The following is a 20,789-nucleotide window of genomic DNA, read 5'->3' as shown; positions in this document are numbered from 1 at the left end:
AAGCAAGGAGTCCAGCTATCAGCCTCAATTAATCTCTGACTCATACATAAACTATGGAATCCCCCCTCCCAAATCCCTTGCCTCAGAGGGAAATGGGACACACCTTGGTCTCTTCAATCTGCATAATGGTGGCCTGGCAGTCAGAAATGCTGTCATTTATATAGTCAAGATTGGCAGCCAACACTTCAATCTCTTCATTCAATTCCTGTAGTCCCTTCTGTTCTTCTGGGTTCTCAGCCTGCAGTTTTCCCCTTTTTCCTAGAAGTCCTTCCTGCATCAGAGACAATTCCTCACGTTTCTGAAAACAAGAAGAAAGAATTGAGTCATTCTGCTAAACCACTGTTCTGTAATAAACTCTGGCCCCCAAGTCTTGCCTTCTATCCCAATGAAGACATCCACCCTTATGAGTCACACTCCACCCCATCACCTTGATAAGACGCTCCATATCTGATTCCAGATTGATGACAGTCATTCTCTGCATGACAATATCAAAAACACGACGTTCCAGTGACTGCCACTTCAGGCGGGCTGTCTTACTAGAAGTCTGATTTGCACCTTTCTTTGGGAATCTTTTCCTACAGAGGGAGATCACAAGCAAGAGATGAGCAGCACAATCCTACCATTATGCTAAAATCTCAGCTATCATATTCCAAGTAGTTCTGAAGCAGAGGGATGTGGGTGGGAAACCATTCTGAATGCTACCAAGAAGGAAGATAGCAAGAAAAACCAAAGCCCCAGAAGGCAAGATTGGGCTTGAAAAATATCATTATGCTTACAGGTACCCACATATAATACACATACAAGTATGAACCTTCTGGTAGATCCCTTGAATAGCATGAAATACAACCAAAGAGTTACCACAGTATCTGACCTGATTGTCCGAGTTCCATTTGTGGAAGAAGGAGAATCTCCCAGCAAAGCATTGGTTTTTCTATTCCACTGGCGTACAATGCTAGAGACAGAACGAGAACCAGATTCCAGCTCTAAGGAGGAGGTTGTGCTGGTGGAGACTTCAGCACCGGCCTCTACCATGGTTTGTTTCTGGTTAATCCTCCCAGCAACCCTATCAGTCATAGGTTTGGCTAGACGACGCAAAGCAGAGACCTGGAAAGCCAGAAAAAAAAGAGTCCTGACAAATAGAAATATGGAAGTAGGTTCAGGCGTCAGTTTCAGAAGAAGAATCAAAAGTGATTCCAGTTATCTCCAATAACAGCCCCAAACTGGAAGGGCAAATGGATCGGGGCAAAGACAGCTAAATTTAGCTAGCCTTGGTGGAGCAGTGGGCTAATGCCTCCTAAGTAACACCAGCTGCCTGCAATTAGTGCAGGTTCGCATCCCACCAGGCTCAAGGTTGACTCAGCCTTCCATCCTTCCGAGGTAGGTAAAATGAGGACCCAGATTGTTGGGGGCAATTAAGCTGACTTTGTAATAATGCCGCTTGGGGTGTGTGTGTGAAAGCCCTAATAAGCAGGCATATACATAGAAGGAAGGCTACTGCTAAGCTTGTAAGCCGCCCTGAGTCTTCGGAGAAGGGCGGGATATAAATGGAATTAAAATAAAAAAAATTGGGGTAAGAATTTTCTCCCAAGTAACAAGGTTTTTGAGATACATGGCAAAATGAGGCAAAATGCCAGACATTACCTATAATCAAGCTCAAATTACCTAAGCTAAGACCAAATTAGGAACTTCACTAATCAAGTGATGTGCTCAGTCTCTTGGTAAGAAATTACTGATTTGTCTGGATAAACAGAAATTGTAATTCTGTTTAAAACAATTGCAATCTCAAAAGATACATTTGGGGTCTCCCTATCCCACTCTATGCAGAGAACCCATGATTCATAAGTACAAGAGGTATTTTTCTTGGTTCGTTAACTGAGGTTTCCGTTTCAGTGGCTATGTGTGATTGGTGCAACAAACCACACTCAAGAAACCCACAATACCGGAGTACAAGGAAATATTTTCAAAGTTGCAGACTGGCAAGGACTTTTTTTTTAAAAGCAGAGATTTAGCACCTCTTGGGTTTTCCTGCGCAAGACAATCTCCTGCTGTCGCTTCTGAGATTCCAGAGTTCGGATCTGATACTGCAAGAACAACGGGGGGAAAAATTATTGACAACATCCCACAATGGGGCATCCAGGAAATAAAAGTTTTCTTAGGATGCTTTTGTCAGGACCCACCCCAAACCACGTCTTAGGAAGACAAAATTCTTGGAGTCAAATCTATTCCAAAAAGAATCTTTACTATGACATGCTTGGTTGTAGGAACGAGACAGGACTTAATATTATTCCACAAAGTAAACCCTTATAAAGAGTTCCCGGTTTAACCCCCCTTAACCCCCATTTGGTCAGTACCCCATCCTTTCTCTCGTATCATCCCTCTCGTGGGAAAAAGGAACTTAGGACCCTTCATGTTTATTGCAGTCTTCCGTGACAAAAACCAGATGCTAGCCCCCCCCTTTTGTTTCCCCAGTTCAAAAGGCTTCTCCTTTCCTTTGAAATGCCTATTGCCGGTTCAATACACATCTATTCTCTTCTCTTTGGGAGATGGCAGAATCCATGGAATAATGTTTGAAACATTCCATTTATGAATATGATATAAATGGATTCTGACAGCTTTACTGATTGCTCTGATAAAGCTCTTAAGAATATCTTGAGGCCCAATATATGTCAGTTGCTTCCTGTTGCAGTTCAATGGGATTTATGGATGGAAAGTAACAGCATTATTGATCAAGAGCGAACAGATAAAATTTGTATACAGCTTGCAGAAACTGTGGATTATAAGACAGGAAAACTCTGATTTCAGACTTTCATTGCATTTTTTCCTTAGGACCTAATCTTACTCTTGTAGCACTGCTGGGAATATCAGTTCTTCTTCTAGCAATTATTTTCTAAGGCTGTCAGGAGTTCCTCTAATTTAAACCCCAGCTCCAAAAAAAATCCCTGAAATTTAACTTCCTGCTCTTATTCAGCTGTTCTATAGTAAACCATCTGGAGAGGGGAAAACTATCCAAGACAATATGGATTTTTTAACGGAGTATTTAGAATTGCTTTATTTTCTTTCCTGTTCATTTTTAAGAGTGGTTAAAATATTTAAACAAGTTTAAAATGTTACATTGTGGATTATATCGGGTTCTTAAATAGAAAGTGCCAAAATCAAAAGTTCAGGATTCTCATTAGATAAATTCCACATTGGATGTTATACCAATATTTTAGTTTATAATATTGTATATCTTTAAGTTTACACTTCACCTTTCTATTGTTAATTGTGATATATTCTAATATAAAATTATGTATTTCATAAAGTTAGAATATAACCATAATTTCCTTAGGCTTAACCTTCTAAGTGGCCCCTTTCCTGAATAACTACATATAGTCTAGAAATATATTTCTATGGAACAATTTACTGATATAGATATTGTGAAAACACAGCTTTATACTTGCACACTAACTTAAACTACTTATGGAATGTATGAAGGTGGACAAGAAGCACTAGATTAATTCTACATAAGCCCCCAATACTTATGGATCCTCTGGCCATATCTCCAATTATCCATATCGATGTAGCATAGTCAAAGTTGCAGGGCACAATAAATTCAGTCAGACATCAAATCAAAACTTCCGTTCCAACTTATCCTTCTCTTTCTCTTCCATCTACACCACATCTATTGGTCAACTCTACTAAAAATAAGACCCCAGTCTGGAAATATTGGAGGATAGAAGAAAAATGTTCTTGTTCACCTCTTGCCTACGTTGCTCTTTCTTCAACTGGGCAATCTCCCGGTTCCTCTTGCTCTCCACCATTCGCCGTCTTTGTTGCTCTTCACGCATTTGTTTCATCAGTGCTACCTGTAAAAAACAGTCATATGTCACCTCAATAGTAGTGATAACGAAGAAGACAGTCTTGCCAAAACAAGGCTAACTAACTAGAGAATATAAATAGTTTGAATTGGTATCAATATAGGGCAGTGGTGGGATTCACATATGCGAACAACCGGTTTTCTGTGTGGATGCTGCTTCCGGAAGTCCATTCTAGGCCTGGGCAACAAAAAATTAACTACCGGTTCTGCTGAAGTGGTGTGAACTGGCTGAATCCCACCACTGATATAGGGCCAAGATAGTAAGGCAGGAATGAGATTTGTATAGAGATTACCCAAAATTCAAATTTCTGCTGGAATAACAAGACAAACACAGAGATGATGACAAGTTAAAAAAAAACATGGATAAAAAGTGTGGGGGGGGAAACACAAAAATAGGCTTTCTCTCACACACAAAAAGGCATGACTGAATTCTCATCTGGATTACCTTTGCTTTCTTCATCTCTGCTACTTCTGCCTGCAGCTTCTTCAGCTCTCGCTCGTATCGAGACTGGTTCTTGAGAAGGCGAGCATGCTCCTTCTGGGCAGCCTGCAACTTCTGCAGGTCATGATTCATCTCCCTTAAACGTTTCTCATAATCTGCTTTAATTTTGTTAGCCTTCTCTTCTGTATAGCATTCCATACTACCTGAGAAGAGGAAAACAAAAAACAAAGCAAAAAAACCCCCTCATATAAATCTCTATAAAGGCACTGTACTTGGAGCAGTTTCTGAGAAGGCAGTAATTCAATAAACAAATAAGACAAATTAAGATAAACCAAGGGAGATTTTTCAAACAGGCCTAACCTATTGCAATCATATTTGAAGACCTAAAAAAAATTAAATTTCTGACACTCTTCTTACATAACTAAAGTATATAACTACATAACTAAATTAAATCCTACATTCTCCCAAAATCATAGGGATCAGAATCACACAGTTCAGGTAGATTACAACTAAACCTTTCCAGGAGCAAACCCATTCAGAGAACAAGTTGAGGAACTTCAAGACTGATTTTTTTTCTCCCATCACTAAAGCAGTAATTATTATGCTAATAGGAGTTGAGGTCTTCTCCCAAACCTTACTTGTGGAAAGCATTCAATCATGCAACCTTCATCTTATATTCTGAAATGGTATATTCCTGGGAATGTATAGTAGTTCAGTAGTTATATTACTCTGTAATTTTCCCCCTGAACATATAGTTGAGTTTTCAATCATATGGAGCTAATATTAGATAGGAAACCAAAAGCATACATTTTGAAGGAAAATGGGTTTATACACATATAAAAGGGACGTGGTGGCTCAGTGGGTTAGGACACTGAGCTTGTCGATCAGAAGGTTGGCAGTTTGGTGGGTCGAATCCTGAGTGCCACGTAACAGAGTGAGCGCCTGTTACTCGTCCCAGCTTCTGCCAACCTAGCAGTTTGAAAGCACGTAAAAAATGCAAGTAGAAAAATAGGGACCACTACAGTGGGAAGGTAACACCGTTCCGTGTGCCTTTGGCGTCTAGTCATGCCGGCCACATGACCACGGAGACGTCCTCGGACAAGCGCTGGCTCTTCGGCTTTGAAACGGAGATAAGCACCGGCCCCTAGAGTTGGAAACGACTAGCACGCATGTGCGGGGGAACCTTTACCTTTACCTTAGACATATAAAACTTAAGCTGATCTTTCTGGTGACCACTCATTTGACCTCACAACATTTGACCATTTTGAGAGTAAGCTCTGAGTCACACATTGCACCTAGTGGGTATTGTAAATTATGAGTTAGTATGTTGTGCATACCTAGTTATTGCGATTTCTTAGCAACAATTTGCAGAGTTAACATTATGGGCAAACCACACCATAACAACAAATCATGGTGTGACATAAAGTGTAAATCTAATCAAAGATTTACTTACTAACTCAAGTTTGAGATTCAGACTGTTCTCGTTCATTCAAACCATAGCTTTGACTGTGCATTCAGATAAAAAGTCTTTCAATACCAGAACAGAGCAGTCTGATCAACCTGTAAAACTCCCATTTTCCCAACCAGTAAGCCCTTACTGAGATTCTGCAGCACCCTATCTCTCTCCAGCTGAGTGTCACGGATCTTGTTCTGCAGCAAAATCAACTTTTCCTCATATTGGTGCTTCAAGGTCTGTAGGCGCCGTTGGCTGTTCTCCAATTCATCAATTAGTTTCTGTTTGATCTCTATCTCACAGGTCAAGTCAGCCAGATCAGCTTGGAAATTTGCTGCTAAATAGATTGAAAAAAGAGATACAAATAAATGTTACCATGCAAACTGTCATGATCTTGCACCCCTGGCAATCTTCTGATTTAGTCGTATTTTCTCTATCCACAGCATCTTATGTGAATCTGTCTATCTATCAATTAATCAATCAATCATATTTAGGTCTTGCCCATCTCACTCTCAAAAAAAGAAGCAAAGGTGCTGGTATTTTGAACCTGTTTTGCTTGGAGAAATTCTCATTACTTTTTTAAAAAAAATAAATCATGTGTGGCTGGCCATTTATTTATTTAAATTATGCCACCCATCTTACTCTAAAAAGTGATTCTTTTCAGCATAATGGAGTGCCACCCAAGGAATTGGCTATTGCCTTGTTCTGCCTTCAAAAGCCAAGAGTTGTACTGTATTTTGAAGATGGTGAGAACTAAATTCACTACCGCCTTCTTATAAGACAGGAATGCATAAGGCTTCCTATGGAACTTAACATGGCCTTTTCTACTCAGTGTCTTAGGTAACATATGTACCTAAAACTATGCATTCATCTGGTATCAGGAAGCACTGATCTATCTGTTGTTGAGAAATATGAATGGGAAAATTCTTTTGCTATTGTATTCATTGACTTCCGAGATTTTCATGGCGCAGTGATTGGCCAATGTGGAAACAGTTGCTGGACAAAATGGGATTTTTAATCGTTCTGATAAGATAATTCTTATATTTTAATCACTATAGTGATGGAATTAAACACCGTGAAACTGCATGATATTACCCTTTTCTTCAACATCTGAATCTGAATCCACCAGACTTTCTTCACTGCCCGAATCTTCTTCATCTTCTTCGTCCTGGCCACCTTCTTCCTCACAGCCACTTTCATCCCTTTCCTCCTTAAATAGGAAGTAAGCCATGATAAAAAATAAATGAGTTGCAATACTACTCCTTCCAAGATATCACAATATTAACCCCTCCCAATTTCTATTTGCGTTTGAGGTAATGTTGTCAATTTTTCTTGGTTCTTTGCTCATTTTGGTCCAGTGGGAACTGATTGATGGTAATTTGGTATGGCGAATTTTGCAAAGTTTAAGACAGCTTTCTCTCAGCCAATATCCTCCAGATGTGCTGAGATTTCAACATATAGACAAGGCTTAGAATTCTTAAAGTTGAATTAATTTAATTTAATTTAATAATTTAATTTGTATACCGAAGGACTCGGCGGTGAACAGGGCAATACACAATAAAAATAGAATACAAAAATTAAAAAACCATTAAACATTATGCCCATAAAATTAATACATATTAAGATTAAACCTATTTATAAAAACCATTTATAAAAACCCAACCCCATCCCGTCAGACCAGGAATTGCCATATATCTAGAGGCTGTCACATTATTATCTCCTATAAATCATACTTCCCCTCTTAATTTTAACCATATTCTTCCAACGAACCGATCGGCAAACACTAAGAATCCAAACTATGAACAATTAGAAAATTGTCAGAACAGGTATTGAGAAAGCTTGATGTCCAAAACATTACACTGGCTGCCAATTCATTTCCGTGCAAAATACAAAGTGCTGGATGCTATGTTTAAAACCTACACAGCTTAGAACTAGGCTTTTTGAGAGACTGCTTCCTTCTGTATGTACCTGCATCCTTACTGAGATTTGTCTGCAATGATTGTGAACTCATTTAATACAGCTTAGGTTTTTAAAATACCTATTTTATATAGGCTTTTAACTGCTGACTCAAATGTTAATTTTAATCATTAATTTTAGCCGGTTTCCTTTTTTGTTTTAATTCTTACTTTAACTGTGCTATCATCTTACTTTAACTGTAAATCATTCTTATGATAAACTGCATTACAATAAAAGCCCACAACTTTTGTTTGGTTTGCTAAATAAGGGGAGAATTCTTAATTCACTATTGGATTCAGAAACCAGTCATCGCAGGGTGTCCCAAAATGTCTGTCTGCCTATGCAGAGTTTATTGTCTTTTATACAGTTTTAACAGGCAGGAAATAACGCACAGCAAAAACATTGTTTATTGGTGTACTCCCTAGTCAATCTTAGAGAACATCCGAACATCCCAGCCAGGGCAGAGTCTCTCATATCTAGCTGGTTCCTGGCAGTCCTTGGCACTGCTAATTGGAATGAGCTCATAGACATGCGGATACTAACAGGATACTAAGGCAGGCAGTTTTCTGCACACGGTCCCTTCATATCCTTGACCTCCACCTCTACAATTCGCAATTCCTTATTCTCCTTTGTAATTCATATTGTATTAGCTATTAACTGATAGCAAATCTCCTGCTTCGCTAATGGCTGGGCCTGTCATTACAGCATATGTCTTCAAATGGGCTTTACCCAGGAGCTTGTCAGATTTGGATCAGGCCTTCTTGTAGCTGTGTACCTATCTAGGTTAACAACACTGCCTGACTTCTCTATTTCATATGCTGATGGCATTTAAAAAAAGCTTCTAGTTCTTGGAGGGGAGGAAACAAGATATTTCATTCTGAAGCTTAAGGAATTAGCTGGGAATTGCTTATGTCAGGAGATTTGAAAAGCAGAGATTAAATTGACTTGAAAGCCTTTTTTTGTCCAAATTGAGCTTGCATTTTGTTTGTTGGGAAATTGCTCTTACCCTCTTTATGGAGCCTCTGCAGTAAATGGAGCACAATGGATGGGTGAGTAAAAAGACCACAGATGTTACACACACATGAAAAGGAAAACCTCTTACCTCTTCTGCCTCATTCTCATCATTTTCATCTACCTCGCTTCCCTGCTGCAGCTTCAACCGCTTTTTAAACCCTTCTTTCTCTGGGCTATCAAAGAAAAGTGAATTTTATGTCCACATTTGTTTTGCTTTTAGGCCATTTCTTTTATTCTAGATTTCAACCTAAAAGGCAGATGATCCACTATCGGAGTTGATATCATTACAATCAAAGGAACATTGGTTTCATTTATATCAATAATGAAAAACACCAACAGGACAGTCAGTATAAATAATAATTTTTATACAGATCTCGGCCAAGTCCCTTTACTTGACAATAACGTCACAAAACTTCAGCAAGACAGACCCATCCTTACTTACTATCTTTACACTACGTATACCAGTATAGCAATAACATTTTGAACTGCAGAAGTTCATAACAAGAGTGACAAACAGAATGACAAGATACACCATAATACCTACTTTATAAATATCAGTATGAGTACAAAGTATGTGTAATTACACGGGAGTGATGCCATAGGGCACAATGGTGCTTATTTCTTGCTGCAGAACACACTTAATTTAATAAAAGATCTTCAGCCAGATGAAATACAACCTATAATTTATTTAATTAGAGATTCAAATTTATTTGACTAATATATTAGCATTTAAATTGCTACTGTAAAGTTAGGGATCCAAGAAATGGAAAAAATGTGGTATCAAAACTCTAATTGATTTATTTTTCTCCATCACTGTTTTCTTATATACTAAGGAGGAACAAAGGGATGCGGTGGCTCAGTGGGTTAGGACGCTGAGCTTGTCTATCAGAAGGTCGGCAGTTTGGCGGGTCAAATCCCGAGTGCCACGTAACAGAGTGAGCGCCTGTTAATCGTCCCAGCTTCTGCCAACCTAGCAGTTCGAAAGCACGTAAAAATGCAAGTAGAAAAATAGGGACCACTCTGGTGGGAAGGTAACAGCGTTCCGTGCGCCTTTGGCGTCTAGTCATGCCGGCCACATGACCACGGAGACGTCCTCGGACAAGCGCTGGCTCTTCGGCTTTGAAACGGAGATGAGCACCGGCCCCTAGAGTTGGAAACGACTAGCACGCATGTGCGGGGGAACCTTTACCTTTACCTTAAGGAGGAACAAATGATAGATAGCAAAAAACCCTTATAAACATCCAGTTTAGGAGCCAGAATAAGTAATCCTGTCAGTTACCCCGGCCCTACATATTATCACTCTAATCAAAATAAGGCCCAAAGCACTGATCTCCAGTGATTTTCTTTGCTGCACCAATGATATGTGTCTCTGCATGTCCATGGCCAAGTTAGTCTTAACCTCTGGCAATTGCCTGGATAGATCCACATAGCTTTATTAGCAAGATTTTTTGAAGTAGTTTGGCTGAGAGTGAGTGACTGACCTAAAGTTACCCTGTTTAGTCATGCCTAAGGAGGAATTATAGTTCACAAACTCTAGCCCCGTCCCTTTAACCACTACACTACTGAACCCATGCCTCTGATTACATTTATTTATTAAGCAAATTTAAATAGCCACCCAACACACACAAAAGTGACTCTGGGTTGATGCAGTCTTTAGTAATGATTGCTGAGACACAAGAATTGGTAAAGAGTAGGAAGGATGGAAAGACAGGAGATGTCTCATCCCCAGGCACTGTTATAAAGATTGTGACAATCGATGAAATAGGAAGTGTGGTTTACCTTTTTCTTCGCTGTTTTGTCTCCTTCTTCAGCCTCTCGAGATCTTGCTTGGCCCACTGTAGAACTTCAGAGGCTTCAGCTTCCACCGAGGTGGCAGGCGAGCGTGAATCTCCCAATCCAATCCCTGGTGACAAGCCCAGGGTATAGGGCAGCCTAGATGAAACCCGGTTCAGATTGCGGCGTAGTGATTCATTCATAGCTTCACTCTCCAAGAGTTTTGTCCTACAAAGGAGACACACAAAGACACACAGACACAAAAAACCATCATCCACCCAATTAGATACAAACTTCTTTGAAGTTCTGTGGTATGGAGAATTTATTTGCCCCCAAAAGCATGAAACAACGTAATTAATACCTTATTTTAGTGACATAATTTCCTGATGTTCTAAGTTCAAAAGATTACTATATTACGAGAAGAGGAACCAATAAACAAAATGTGATCCAAAATACACCCCTCCATAAACCCATTTACATAGCAAAATACTCAAAAATAAAAAGATGAAAGGATAAAGCAAATTTTAAAAGTTCATCCTACTCAGATTCTCAAGGTCACAGAAAACAGTTTCAGGCTGCATTGCATAATGTAGCTAATGATATTGAGCTAATGATTCCAACACCGAAGAATTATCTTTTATAAGAATTTAGCAGTGATCAAAATGTAGCATCAAAGTTAGAAATAATTCTTCTTTCTGTACAATGTTTTCAGGTGTAAATACAAGTATTAAGATGTCAGATAGCATAACTTAAGGCACCTGAAAACTTAAACTTTTGGAGTTCTGCAAATAAGGAAGATTTAATCTTATCCATCAGTTAAAAAATGGGCAATTGTGCCTTTGTGCCAGATGTATATTTATAGGAACCATCAACATTAAATACTTGTTTTGTATTGTCTTAAAAAATCTATGTCTCTGTATACAAATGTAGTAGTTCTGCCTTCCTTGCACTTCCATGATTGGATGATACTGAAATTTGGTTATTGTGAATTTATGAAATTATGGCTGTTTTAACTGTATGTTCTTGCATCTATGCCTGCTGTGCTTACTGCATGTTTTGTGCATGTACAGCCTGCTGCTCTTTTGTACTAGTACCACTGTCCAACTTTGGGTACCATCAACACAAATGTAAAAATAAAGCAAGTCAGGATATAAACTTTGGGTAATGTGAGGAAATTCTTAGGCACTTTAATTTACACTTTCTGTAACTCATGAGAAATTACAAATTTCTAAGTGCTTTAATTTTTCTTTTATACCAGAACTTTTCATCTCCCACATCTGAGGATGGCTGGCAACTGTCCCCACCCCAGAAATATCCTGAACATAAAGCAAAAAGTTTGTATTTACCTAAGATCTTCAATTTCCCTGATGTAGTTGTGGATCAGAGCACCAATAGCCTCATTACCATCACCTGGAAGAAAAGTACAAATAAGAAACAAAACATCAACTACAATAACAAAAACAGTTTTTTTAAAAAAACTGAAGCAATCAAATTAAGAGAAAAAGCTAGGTAACAATATTCCAAGGCAATATAAGAAATCTTCTTGATTACTATAGACAACAATCCTAAAACCTAACTATATATAACAATAGTTAACTTGCTTTAATAAGGAGGAAAAATACTGGACAGGCTCCCACCAATCCAGAATTTCACCCAATCAGAATCCCAGATCAGGTTTTGGTAGATAAAATTAGGTGGATTCTCTGCCTAATAAATATGTTCCATAGTTTTTGTTAGCTTGTTTTGCAGTAACAGCATTTGAGAGAGGCAAACAAAAGGAAAGAGGGGGATCTCTTTGTCAGACCGCCTATCTCTATTGTAGGCGAACAATAATAAAAAAGGAACTATTCAAAAGTAACTCCACATATTGTTTTTGCTTTTTTGGGCTGTCAGTTTGCGTTCTAACTCTGAATACCTGGTCGGGGGGAGGAGGGGCTGGTGGTAGCGGCAGTACTGATGGTGGTGGAGGATGAGGAAGAGATGATTTTATGAGGCTTTTTTGTTGTTTGTTGTCGGAGCTGCCTCTAGCATAATGTTTTATTATATTTTATTCTTTGATGACTGCTATTTGTTGTTTTTAATTGTATACTCTGCCCTGAGTTGCAGATTGTATACACAGCTATACAAACTGAATAAATAAATGCTTCTGAAGTAGCTGCTACTCTGAAAGCAATGTACCCAGATTAAGCATACAGTATTTGTCTCAATATATAAGCCATGCCACATGTAATCTGTACTTACTGAAGGAACTCTGTAAATTCAAAAATTCCACTGTTATTTAAGACGTCTGCAGAGCTCACTCTATGCTGGGCTTTGAACTGGCCTGGGAACCCCCAACAACAGCTCTCACAGTCTCACCTGCCTTGGCAAGAATCAGATTGGCTTCCTGGCTCATCAAATGGGTGACACGAATGTTGATTGCGTCAATGGCCTCCTGCATGGCTTTCACCCGCATACGTAAAGTGGTGTTCTCCTTCTGCAACATGGCGTTCTCCTGATACAGGTCACTGTAGCCCTCAGAGCCATCTTCTCCAATAACCCGCTTACCCTTTGAGGTGGGAAAAACAGTGGGGAAGGTTGAAATTAATGAAAAGCAGTCATTTGGGTATTCTGTGAGAGTAGACGTTATAGGGCAAAACTGTATCATATTCTGGTACTGTGATATTTATTCTCATATATATTGAAGTAGGGTGCCTGTCATATCCTTTCGAGCAAGCAACGGAATTAGTAGACAAGATTCATTTTTCTTGTTTGTATTTTTAGATTTTGATTATGAAATCTGCATAGAGATTACAGACATGATACGCAACAACATTAAAACAAACTGCAACATAAAGAAATAAATTTGCATATAAGCCTCATAAGTGTGTGCCAGAACTTGAAAAAAAAGGATAACTGTAGATGGTAACTCAGAATTGATTTGTTTTTACAGATAGTCCTCGAGTTACAACAGTTCATTTAGTGACTGTTCAAAGTTACAACGGTACTGAAAAAACTGTTTTTCACACTTACGACCATTGCAACATCCCCCTGGTCACCTGATCAAAATTCAGATGCTTGGCAACTGACTCATATTTATGACGGTTGCAGTATCCCAGAGTCATGTGATCACCTTTTTGACCTTCTGACGAGCAAAGTCAATGGGGAAGCCAGATTCACTTAACAACCGTGTTACTAATTTAACAACTGCTGTGATTCACTTAACAACTCTTGGCAAAAAATGTTGTAAAATGGGGCAAAACTCAATTAACAAATGTCTCACTTAACAACAGAAAACTGGGGCTCAATTTGTGGTCGTAAGTTGAGGACTACCTGTATTTTCTTTCTAAATAGCTAGATCTGGCAAATTGCCAAAAGGAGAAGAAACATCATGAATCTGCCTCAAATCACAAACATTTTTGTTTTGAAGCGTTATCTTGATGTGAAAAAGTTAGTTAAACCTCAAGTCAAGAGCTTTGGGCTGTTCTGCTTTGGCAGAAATTTCTTTGGTGCAGGCAAGAGTGCAGAAAAGATTTAAGGCCAACGAAGTAGCCAAGATGATACAATTTAGTAGCAATGTACAGAGCCTTCAAGTGGGGCTTCATTTCACTTCTTGGAGATACATCAAAGGGGTGCTTTATTATCTGAACCTCAATCAAAGCAAAGCTCTCCTCTGATACTTCATAAAGCCCACTCCTTAGTTACGCGGCAGAGCAAAGCTTATACAATTCCTTCATTGTTGCAGTTAGCAATTCACAGGCAGGCTATTCACTGACCTAGTTCACAAATAACACAATGGCATAATACAATTTGGTTTGCATTTAGCACGATTCATTGGCCAAAAAGATTTGACCAACATATCATGGTTAAAAAAAGAATCTTCGATAAGTATTACGTGCAAAGGCAGTCAATGAGTTAGGGGGAATAAATCAGTACACTTCTGAATGTTCACATATTTAGTGAAAATACAGAAGTACCTTTTTAATTCCCATCTTTCTTATAAATTCCCAATTCCATGAAAGTATTTGGAGAGAGGGGGCAGAGATTGCTTAGCAGCTGAGAAAATGTACTTTGGGCTCTGCTTTTATTGGCCAGGGGATATTCTAATCCTGAACTTCAAAAATGATCTTCCTCCATGAAACCATGCCCTTGACTTAGCTACTTACACCAAGAGACAAGTATACTCCAATTAGACATGTAGTTTCATTCCTCTCAAATGCCAATTTTTCACCCCGAACTCTTTAAAAAGGGGGGGGGAGGGGGGAGGGAGAAAGGAAGTCAACTCCTGCCATTTTCTGGGTTCAGTAGTTGCGCTATAGGTCATCAATATATCTATTTTGAAGAGAGAAGGTCAGAAACACCTCTGACTGTTCATATATAATTACTCCGTTGCAGAAGAGAAAATGCTAAAAAAACTGAGAGAGAGGTCATATAAAAAATTGGTTTGGGGTTTTTTAAAGCATATTTAAGTAGGTTTATATAAAACATCAAAGGCTCAAAAACATATTGAAATCACTAGAGATATTTCTAATGCTAGAAGTCTGTATTTGATTTAGGAATCAAATTTCACACTAACAAGCAGTTGCTCATGGCTTATACTTACTGCCTTATATTCCATAAGTTCCATCTGGAGACGAGCAATTTCGGCTCTCAGGGCACTGATCTGCTGGCTGGTCTTGTCCTGATTCACCACCACTTTGTTCTTGATGTTGCGAGCACGATTGGCATACTTAAGGGTATTCAGGGTCTCCATAAAATCCCGATCTGAAGGACTCACACAGGCAATCATCACAGTTTGGCTATAAAAGAGGAGCATAGATGGACTCAAAAAAAACCCCTTCCCTGCAGTGTCAGCTATGCCCAAATAGGAATAACAAAGCAGTTTGTCAAGGCATTTTTAATACTGACTTCTTCAAACATGTTCCATCTGGGAATGCGGCTGAACAAGCAAGGATGAAGATCTACATGTAAGGACCCCACTCATAATTCTGAAGAACCTTCATTCTTCTGGATTATCAATGAATTATTAAACTATCTGCTCAATAATGAAAAGGAAGTAGGGGATTTCAGATTCAAAATGTATAGGTAGTCTTTGACTTACAACCACAATTAAGCCCAAAATTTCTATTGCTAAGCAAGAAAGTTGTTAAGTGAGTTTTATCCCATTTTATGACATGTCTTACCACAGTTGTTAAGTGAACCACTGCAGTTGTTAAATTAGTAATACGGTTGTTAAGTGAATCTGGCTTCCCCATTGACTTTGCTTCTTAGAAGGTAATCACATGACCCCAGGAAACTGCAACTGTCATAAATACGAATCAGTTGCCAAACATCTGAATTTTGATTACTTGATCATGGGGATGCTGCAGTGGTCACAAGTGTGAAAAACTGTCATAAGGCAGTTTTTTCACTGCCACTGTAACTCTGAATGGTCACTAAACAAACTGTTGTAAGTCAAGGACTACCTGTAGATTACAAAAAATTGATGTTAGGAGGTTCAGTTGTCAAAATTTGGAATAAAAACTATTTTAGGCTTATTATACAACCATCTACACTACAGAAGCTAATAGTGAGGTGTGAAATAATTAAGCTAGTGGCCTTGTCCTGACTTCTGATTAAGCACATATGTGGCTATGCATGGGTCATCTTTTCTTCTGAAATTCTCAATGCTAGCAACCCCGTATCCACACTTATATAGACTTCCAGTCTGGCATAAAGAGCTCTATTAATCTTTCTTCCCATTTACCTATTTCCACCAAGTGAATCTTGAAGAAGTCTGGTCAACTTTGAATCTCGGTAGGGCACGTGCAACGCTTTCTTGCTCTGATCCCCAAGGGCACTGATGACGTTTCCTAAGGCTAGCTGTCAGAGAAAGAGAAAAGTCAGTAATAAAACTTTTAGAACTGTTACTCCATAAATTCTTCCCAGATAAGCATCAGAGCTCCAGACTATTTTCCTCCTTCCATTCCCAGTTTATTAATTATAAACACACATTGGCGGGGAAGTGGATTCTCCTTGCTTAAAGGAAGATTAGACTGATACAATGACATAATTTTTTCCATTACAAGAATGTAGTATATGAATTTTCTTTTCAAAAGGCAAGTCAGCTAGACTAGCAAACCATCTTCATTGAACTACATAAAAGTGCCTTTTTTATTTACGAAACACACATCAATTCAAAGATTCTCTTCTTATTAAAAATTCCTAACCCTCACAATTATGGGGGAAATGTATACAATAAAAAACATACCTCAAAAAATTGGTCAGGTATTTATGTTTTATATATGACTTCCAGTGGGCTTTCTCCCCCCCCCTCCCCCATCACTAATTTTTTTACCTCCAGAAGGATCCTGAGCGCTGCTACTTTGGCTATTGATCTTTTATGTGCCATTTCCCTTTTGTGATTTAATTCTTTCACTACTTTGTAAGATACAACACCTAACTTACAGTGCCTGAAATGGTCATGGTCAGATTATACTGCTTGATGCTATATATGCACTGCAAAAAAATTGCAACAAGTGTATTATATGATGCATGTTTGTTTCCAAAAGTCAATGTCACATTCATATTTTATATTTTCAAATGTACCCTACAGCTGTGTTAGGATTTGACATGAAAAGCAAATGCATGAAGCAGCCCTTTAACTAAATGTCAAAGCAGAAATTAGTCAAACTTTCATATTTTTGTAAAAATCAACTTGTTCTTTTGCAGCTATTCCAGGAAATGAAACTCTGCCCTCCAGAAGCAATACATAATACATTTCATAGACAATCTCCTTTTATGAAACCTGCATGCTACAAACAGCTCAATTCTTAATCAACATGTCCAAACTCATGTTGATTGTCTTCAACAATCATGCTCCATAGTCTTGTTTGAGCACCACAGCTGATTGTCTTCTGGCTCAGCTAGAATGTAAAAGGAGTTACTACAATATTAGTTTTATGCCATAATAATTTAATTTAATTTAATTTAATATTTGCATTTGTATACCGCCCTTTCCCTGAGGACTCAGGGCGGTTTACAGGGAATTAAAAATCAAAGCATACAAAAGTTAAAACCAATTTAAAAAGCATTAAATTCACCCTGTACATTAAAACCCCAGTTAAAATTTTCCCCTCAGCCTGGGCCCGAGAGCTCAAAGAGCCAGGTCTTCAGGCCCCGGCGGAATGATCGAAGGTCGGGAGCAGTCCTCAGCTCTACTGGCAGCTGGTTCCAGAGGGCAGGCGCTCCCACTGAGAAGGCCCTATCCCTGGGTGTCACCCGCCGGCAATCTCTCACCGGCGGAACCCTGAGCAGACCCTCCCTGTGGGAGCGCACTGGGCGAAGGGCGTTTGATGCCGGCAGCAGGTGTTCCCTCAAATAACCCGGACCCAGGCCATGTAGGCCATAGACTTCAGAGCTTATGAATGGGCAACCTCATGCTATCTCCCAGCTCCTTGACTCTTCCCTGCATATAGCCAATAACTCAAAATCATTCCTCAGTGTTTCCGGGATTAAACAAATGAGCTGCTTAGTTTTTTGTCCACCTTCCTGGCTGTTTTTTAAATAACTCAGAATGAAGTAAGAATGAGGAGCAGGGTGCCAGCTGAATATGTTTGCACTAACTTTTCACCCACTGCATAGAGCACTAGTGAGCCTTTCTAGTATTCTTTATGTTTTGAGATGATTGCAATAGATGTCTCTTCAAAATGACTGTGAGAGTCTGTGGAGCAAACACTGTGGCTGTGCAAGAGTGCCCTGAATCATAAGATGCTGGACTGAATATTATGGGGCCTGTCTTCCTCACATCGTATTGTTTATATGCCATCAGTCCAGCCAAGCAAAAATGCTCAAGGCAGCAAACACAACTCACCAATAGAGATTCACCAACAGAAAATAATAAAACAAAAATTATATACTTAAAACATAATTAAACTACAACCAAAAATACCACATTCAGTCTTAAAAGCAATCCACCATACCAAACCACAATTGATGGAGATGCCTTCTTTAGCTCTCTCGCCTGTGGCCCCAGTTCTTTTCAACCTCTCTGAGCCAGCTAGATCAACAAAGTGGAATTTGGCTGTTCGTGTCTCATATTCACTGGTAGGCTGGGATCCATCCAGAAGACTACTTGTGTCTCCATTCACCTGTAGTAAGAACAAGTCCCAACATCAGGTTACGTGGCATAATTTGCTAGCACCTGTACCATATAAAATATCAGCTATGGTTACATTGTCACAAAACCAATAATACACTCGCAAAATTAACTTGCTGCTGGCATGAGAAGCCACACTTCCTCTTCTGAGATAATGAGACTGATTCAAGTTTTCATTCACTTACATTAAAGTTCTTGCTATGTCTCTAACTCCTACACTACATGCCTGCCATCAAAAATTCCACCCTTTCCATTTGATAGCTGAGGGGCAAGAGACACGATCCCTTCTGATCTCGGCTTCCCCTCCTTATGGCCTTACCAAGTGTACAGGAGAGCAGACACGCATTTGGCAAAGGTAGATTGTAAAGATAGCGTGGGAACGGGAACTTTGGACATTCATCTGGGTGCTGGCTGTGGTTCGGGAGAGAGCTCCCTGTTTCAGGCACTGGATCAACTGCAGTGAGAGAGAGGATATACTTTCAGACCAGGTGCAAGTCTCCCCCCCCCACCAGATGTAAAGGAAAAGTACTACTCCATCTTGCTTAAATAAGCTGCTATACTATCTTATTAACCATGGCAAAAATCTTCCCCGAGATGCCACAAGACAGTAATAATACAAGCTGAACTAGATGCTACATGGAGTTAAATCTTTCTCTGAGCTAAAAGGGGGTTTCCAAGTGAAGAGTGGTTAGAATAAAATGTTTAATCCTTTCCTCTCTTGCTGTTTCTTACCTCAGAATCATTTCCCTGATCCAAACATAATTTAGGTTGCACTTCCTTCCGAACAGAAGTGTTGTGCATTTTTCACAGGAAAATTTGTCTGTTAATTTCCTGATTATTTATTTCAGCAAAATAACATACAAATCTGGTGAAACAAGGGAAATGAAGATATTTGACTTGAAAGACATCTCGAAGAAGTTCACTTCTTCTGTTAGTACATAATCTTGGGAGGAGGGCTTCCATGGTTTAGGCACATATTTCAAATGCTTATTTCTCTCTTAAAAATTTAAATGAATGGAGCGGTGAGATACAATTTAAAATTAGGGCAAATGATCGTTAATAAATGTATAGTAAACAAATGAGTTAATTCCAAGTCTCATTATATAAAATTAGTCTTATTTAATCAAAATTCTTAAGACAGAGATCTGAATTGCAAATAGTAATAAACTATACAATGGAGCCTGACATTTTCAGAGGATGAGTTTTCAAATGTGGGACAAGGATGAACGAAAAAAGAGAGTTTCTCTCAATGGTTGAAGTAATATTGGGTCAGGTCTTTCTTGGTCCTTAGAAGCCATAAGATTAAGGACTCAGCAAATGAGGGGGGAAAAGGTAACTACTGTAGTATGACAAAGGGCCTGGAATAGAGATTTTTAGATTCCTTCTGTATTTCCCCACTTAAAAAAACTTTCTGCAGAAGACTAAAATCGCATTACACTTCTGAAATAATTAACAGCCAACAGAAGATAGTAAGTGGCCCTTCAATTTCATTTTATTTCTAACGAAACAAAGGTCTAAATATCCCGACAATATGCATTGAAATTTTTGATAAAATGAAGAATATTGTACCTAGAAATTTAAAATCTTAGGATTATAGCAGAATAAATTAATTTCTCATTGTGTGAAATTATTAAATGTTAAACTGAATGCTAGTGGCTAAATTTAAAAATGTACAGAGCAGAAGAACATTTATATCACCTTGGTAAATGCGCATTTTAAATTGCTAATCCCTTGACAATGGAAAAAAATCATGGGAAAAATGAGATTTAAAGCGTATATATTTATGCATATAATTGAGCTGCTTTAAAATTGCTGCTTTCTAGTATCCAGTATTAAATATGATTATTTATTATTTCCAAAGATTAAATGCTAATGTTTTTAATTGGGATATTAGGATATGCCATGCAAGGATCTAAAACAAATCCAACGTTCCTTGCAATCTAATATGCTGAAAAAGATCCTACATTGAGAGAACTATCATTATTTGAATGAAAGAAGGAAGGATCTGTATATATAAATTCACTGCCAGTTTTTCTCATCCTGATGCTTTTCAGGTATGTTGAATTTCTCTAGACAATGTGGGAACGGAAACCCAATAAAGCAATAGTGCATCAGGTTGGCAAAGCTACAACTGAGCATGGCAGCTGTTCAGTGTCTTTTAGAAGAACAACACTCAAGA

At 38.7% G+C, this 20,789-nt stretch overlaps 1 protein-coding gene across 1 annotated transcript in view; it reads right to left on the bottom strand.

Moving 5' to 3' along the window:
* Positions 1–20,789, bottom strand: part of KIF21B (kinesin family member 21B) — a 68,207-nt gene that overhangs the window by 20,583 nt on the left and 26,835 nt on the right. The window contains exons 5-20 of the mRNA XM_081325733.1: positions 18,930–19,064; positions 18,435–18,602; positions 16,220–16,335; positions 15,077–15,272; positions 12,853–13,042; positions 11,841–11,904; positions 10,501–10,722; positions 8,810–8,894; positions 6,847–6,961; positions 5,897–6,088; positions 4,302–4,501; positions 3,738–3,845; positions 2,013–2,081; positions 872–1,104; positions 428–575; positions 104–298 (exon numbers count right to left, since the gene is read on the bottom strand). Coding sequence (XP_081181859.1) covers positions 104–298; positions 428–575; positions 872–1,104; positions 2,013–2,081; positions 3,738–3,845; positions 4,302–4,501; positions 5,897–6,088; positions 6,847–6,961; positions 8,810–8,894; positions 10,501–10,722; positions 11,841–11,904; positions 12,853–13,042; positions 15,077–15,272; positions 16,220–16,335; positions 18,435–18,602; positions 18,930–19,064 — 2,436 coding nt within the window. The remainder of the gene's footprint in view (positions 1–103; positions 299–427; positions 576–871; positions 1,105–2,012; positions 2,082–3,737; positions 3,846–4,301; positions 4,502–5,896; positions 6,089–6,846; positions 6,962–8,809; positions 8,895–10,500; positions 10,723–11,840; positions 11,905–12,852; positions 13,043–15,076; positions 15,273–16,219; positions 16,336–18,434; positions 18,603–18,929; positions 19,065–20,789) is intronic.

Source organism: Vipera berus (assembly GCF_964194415.1).
Source record: "Vipera berus genome assembly, chromosome: 3".
Lineage (NCBI taxonomy): Eukaryota > Metazoa > Chordata > Lepidosauria > Squamata > Viperidae > Vipera > Vipera berus.
This window is presented reverse-complemented; position numbering and strand designations above follow the sequence as displayed.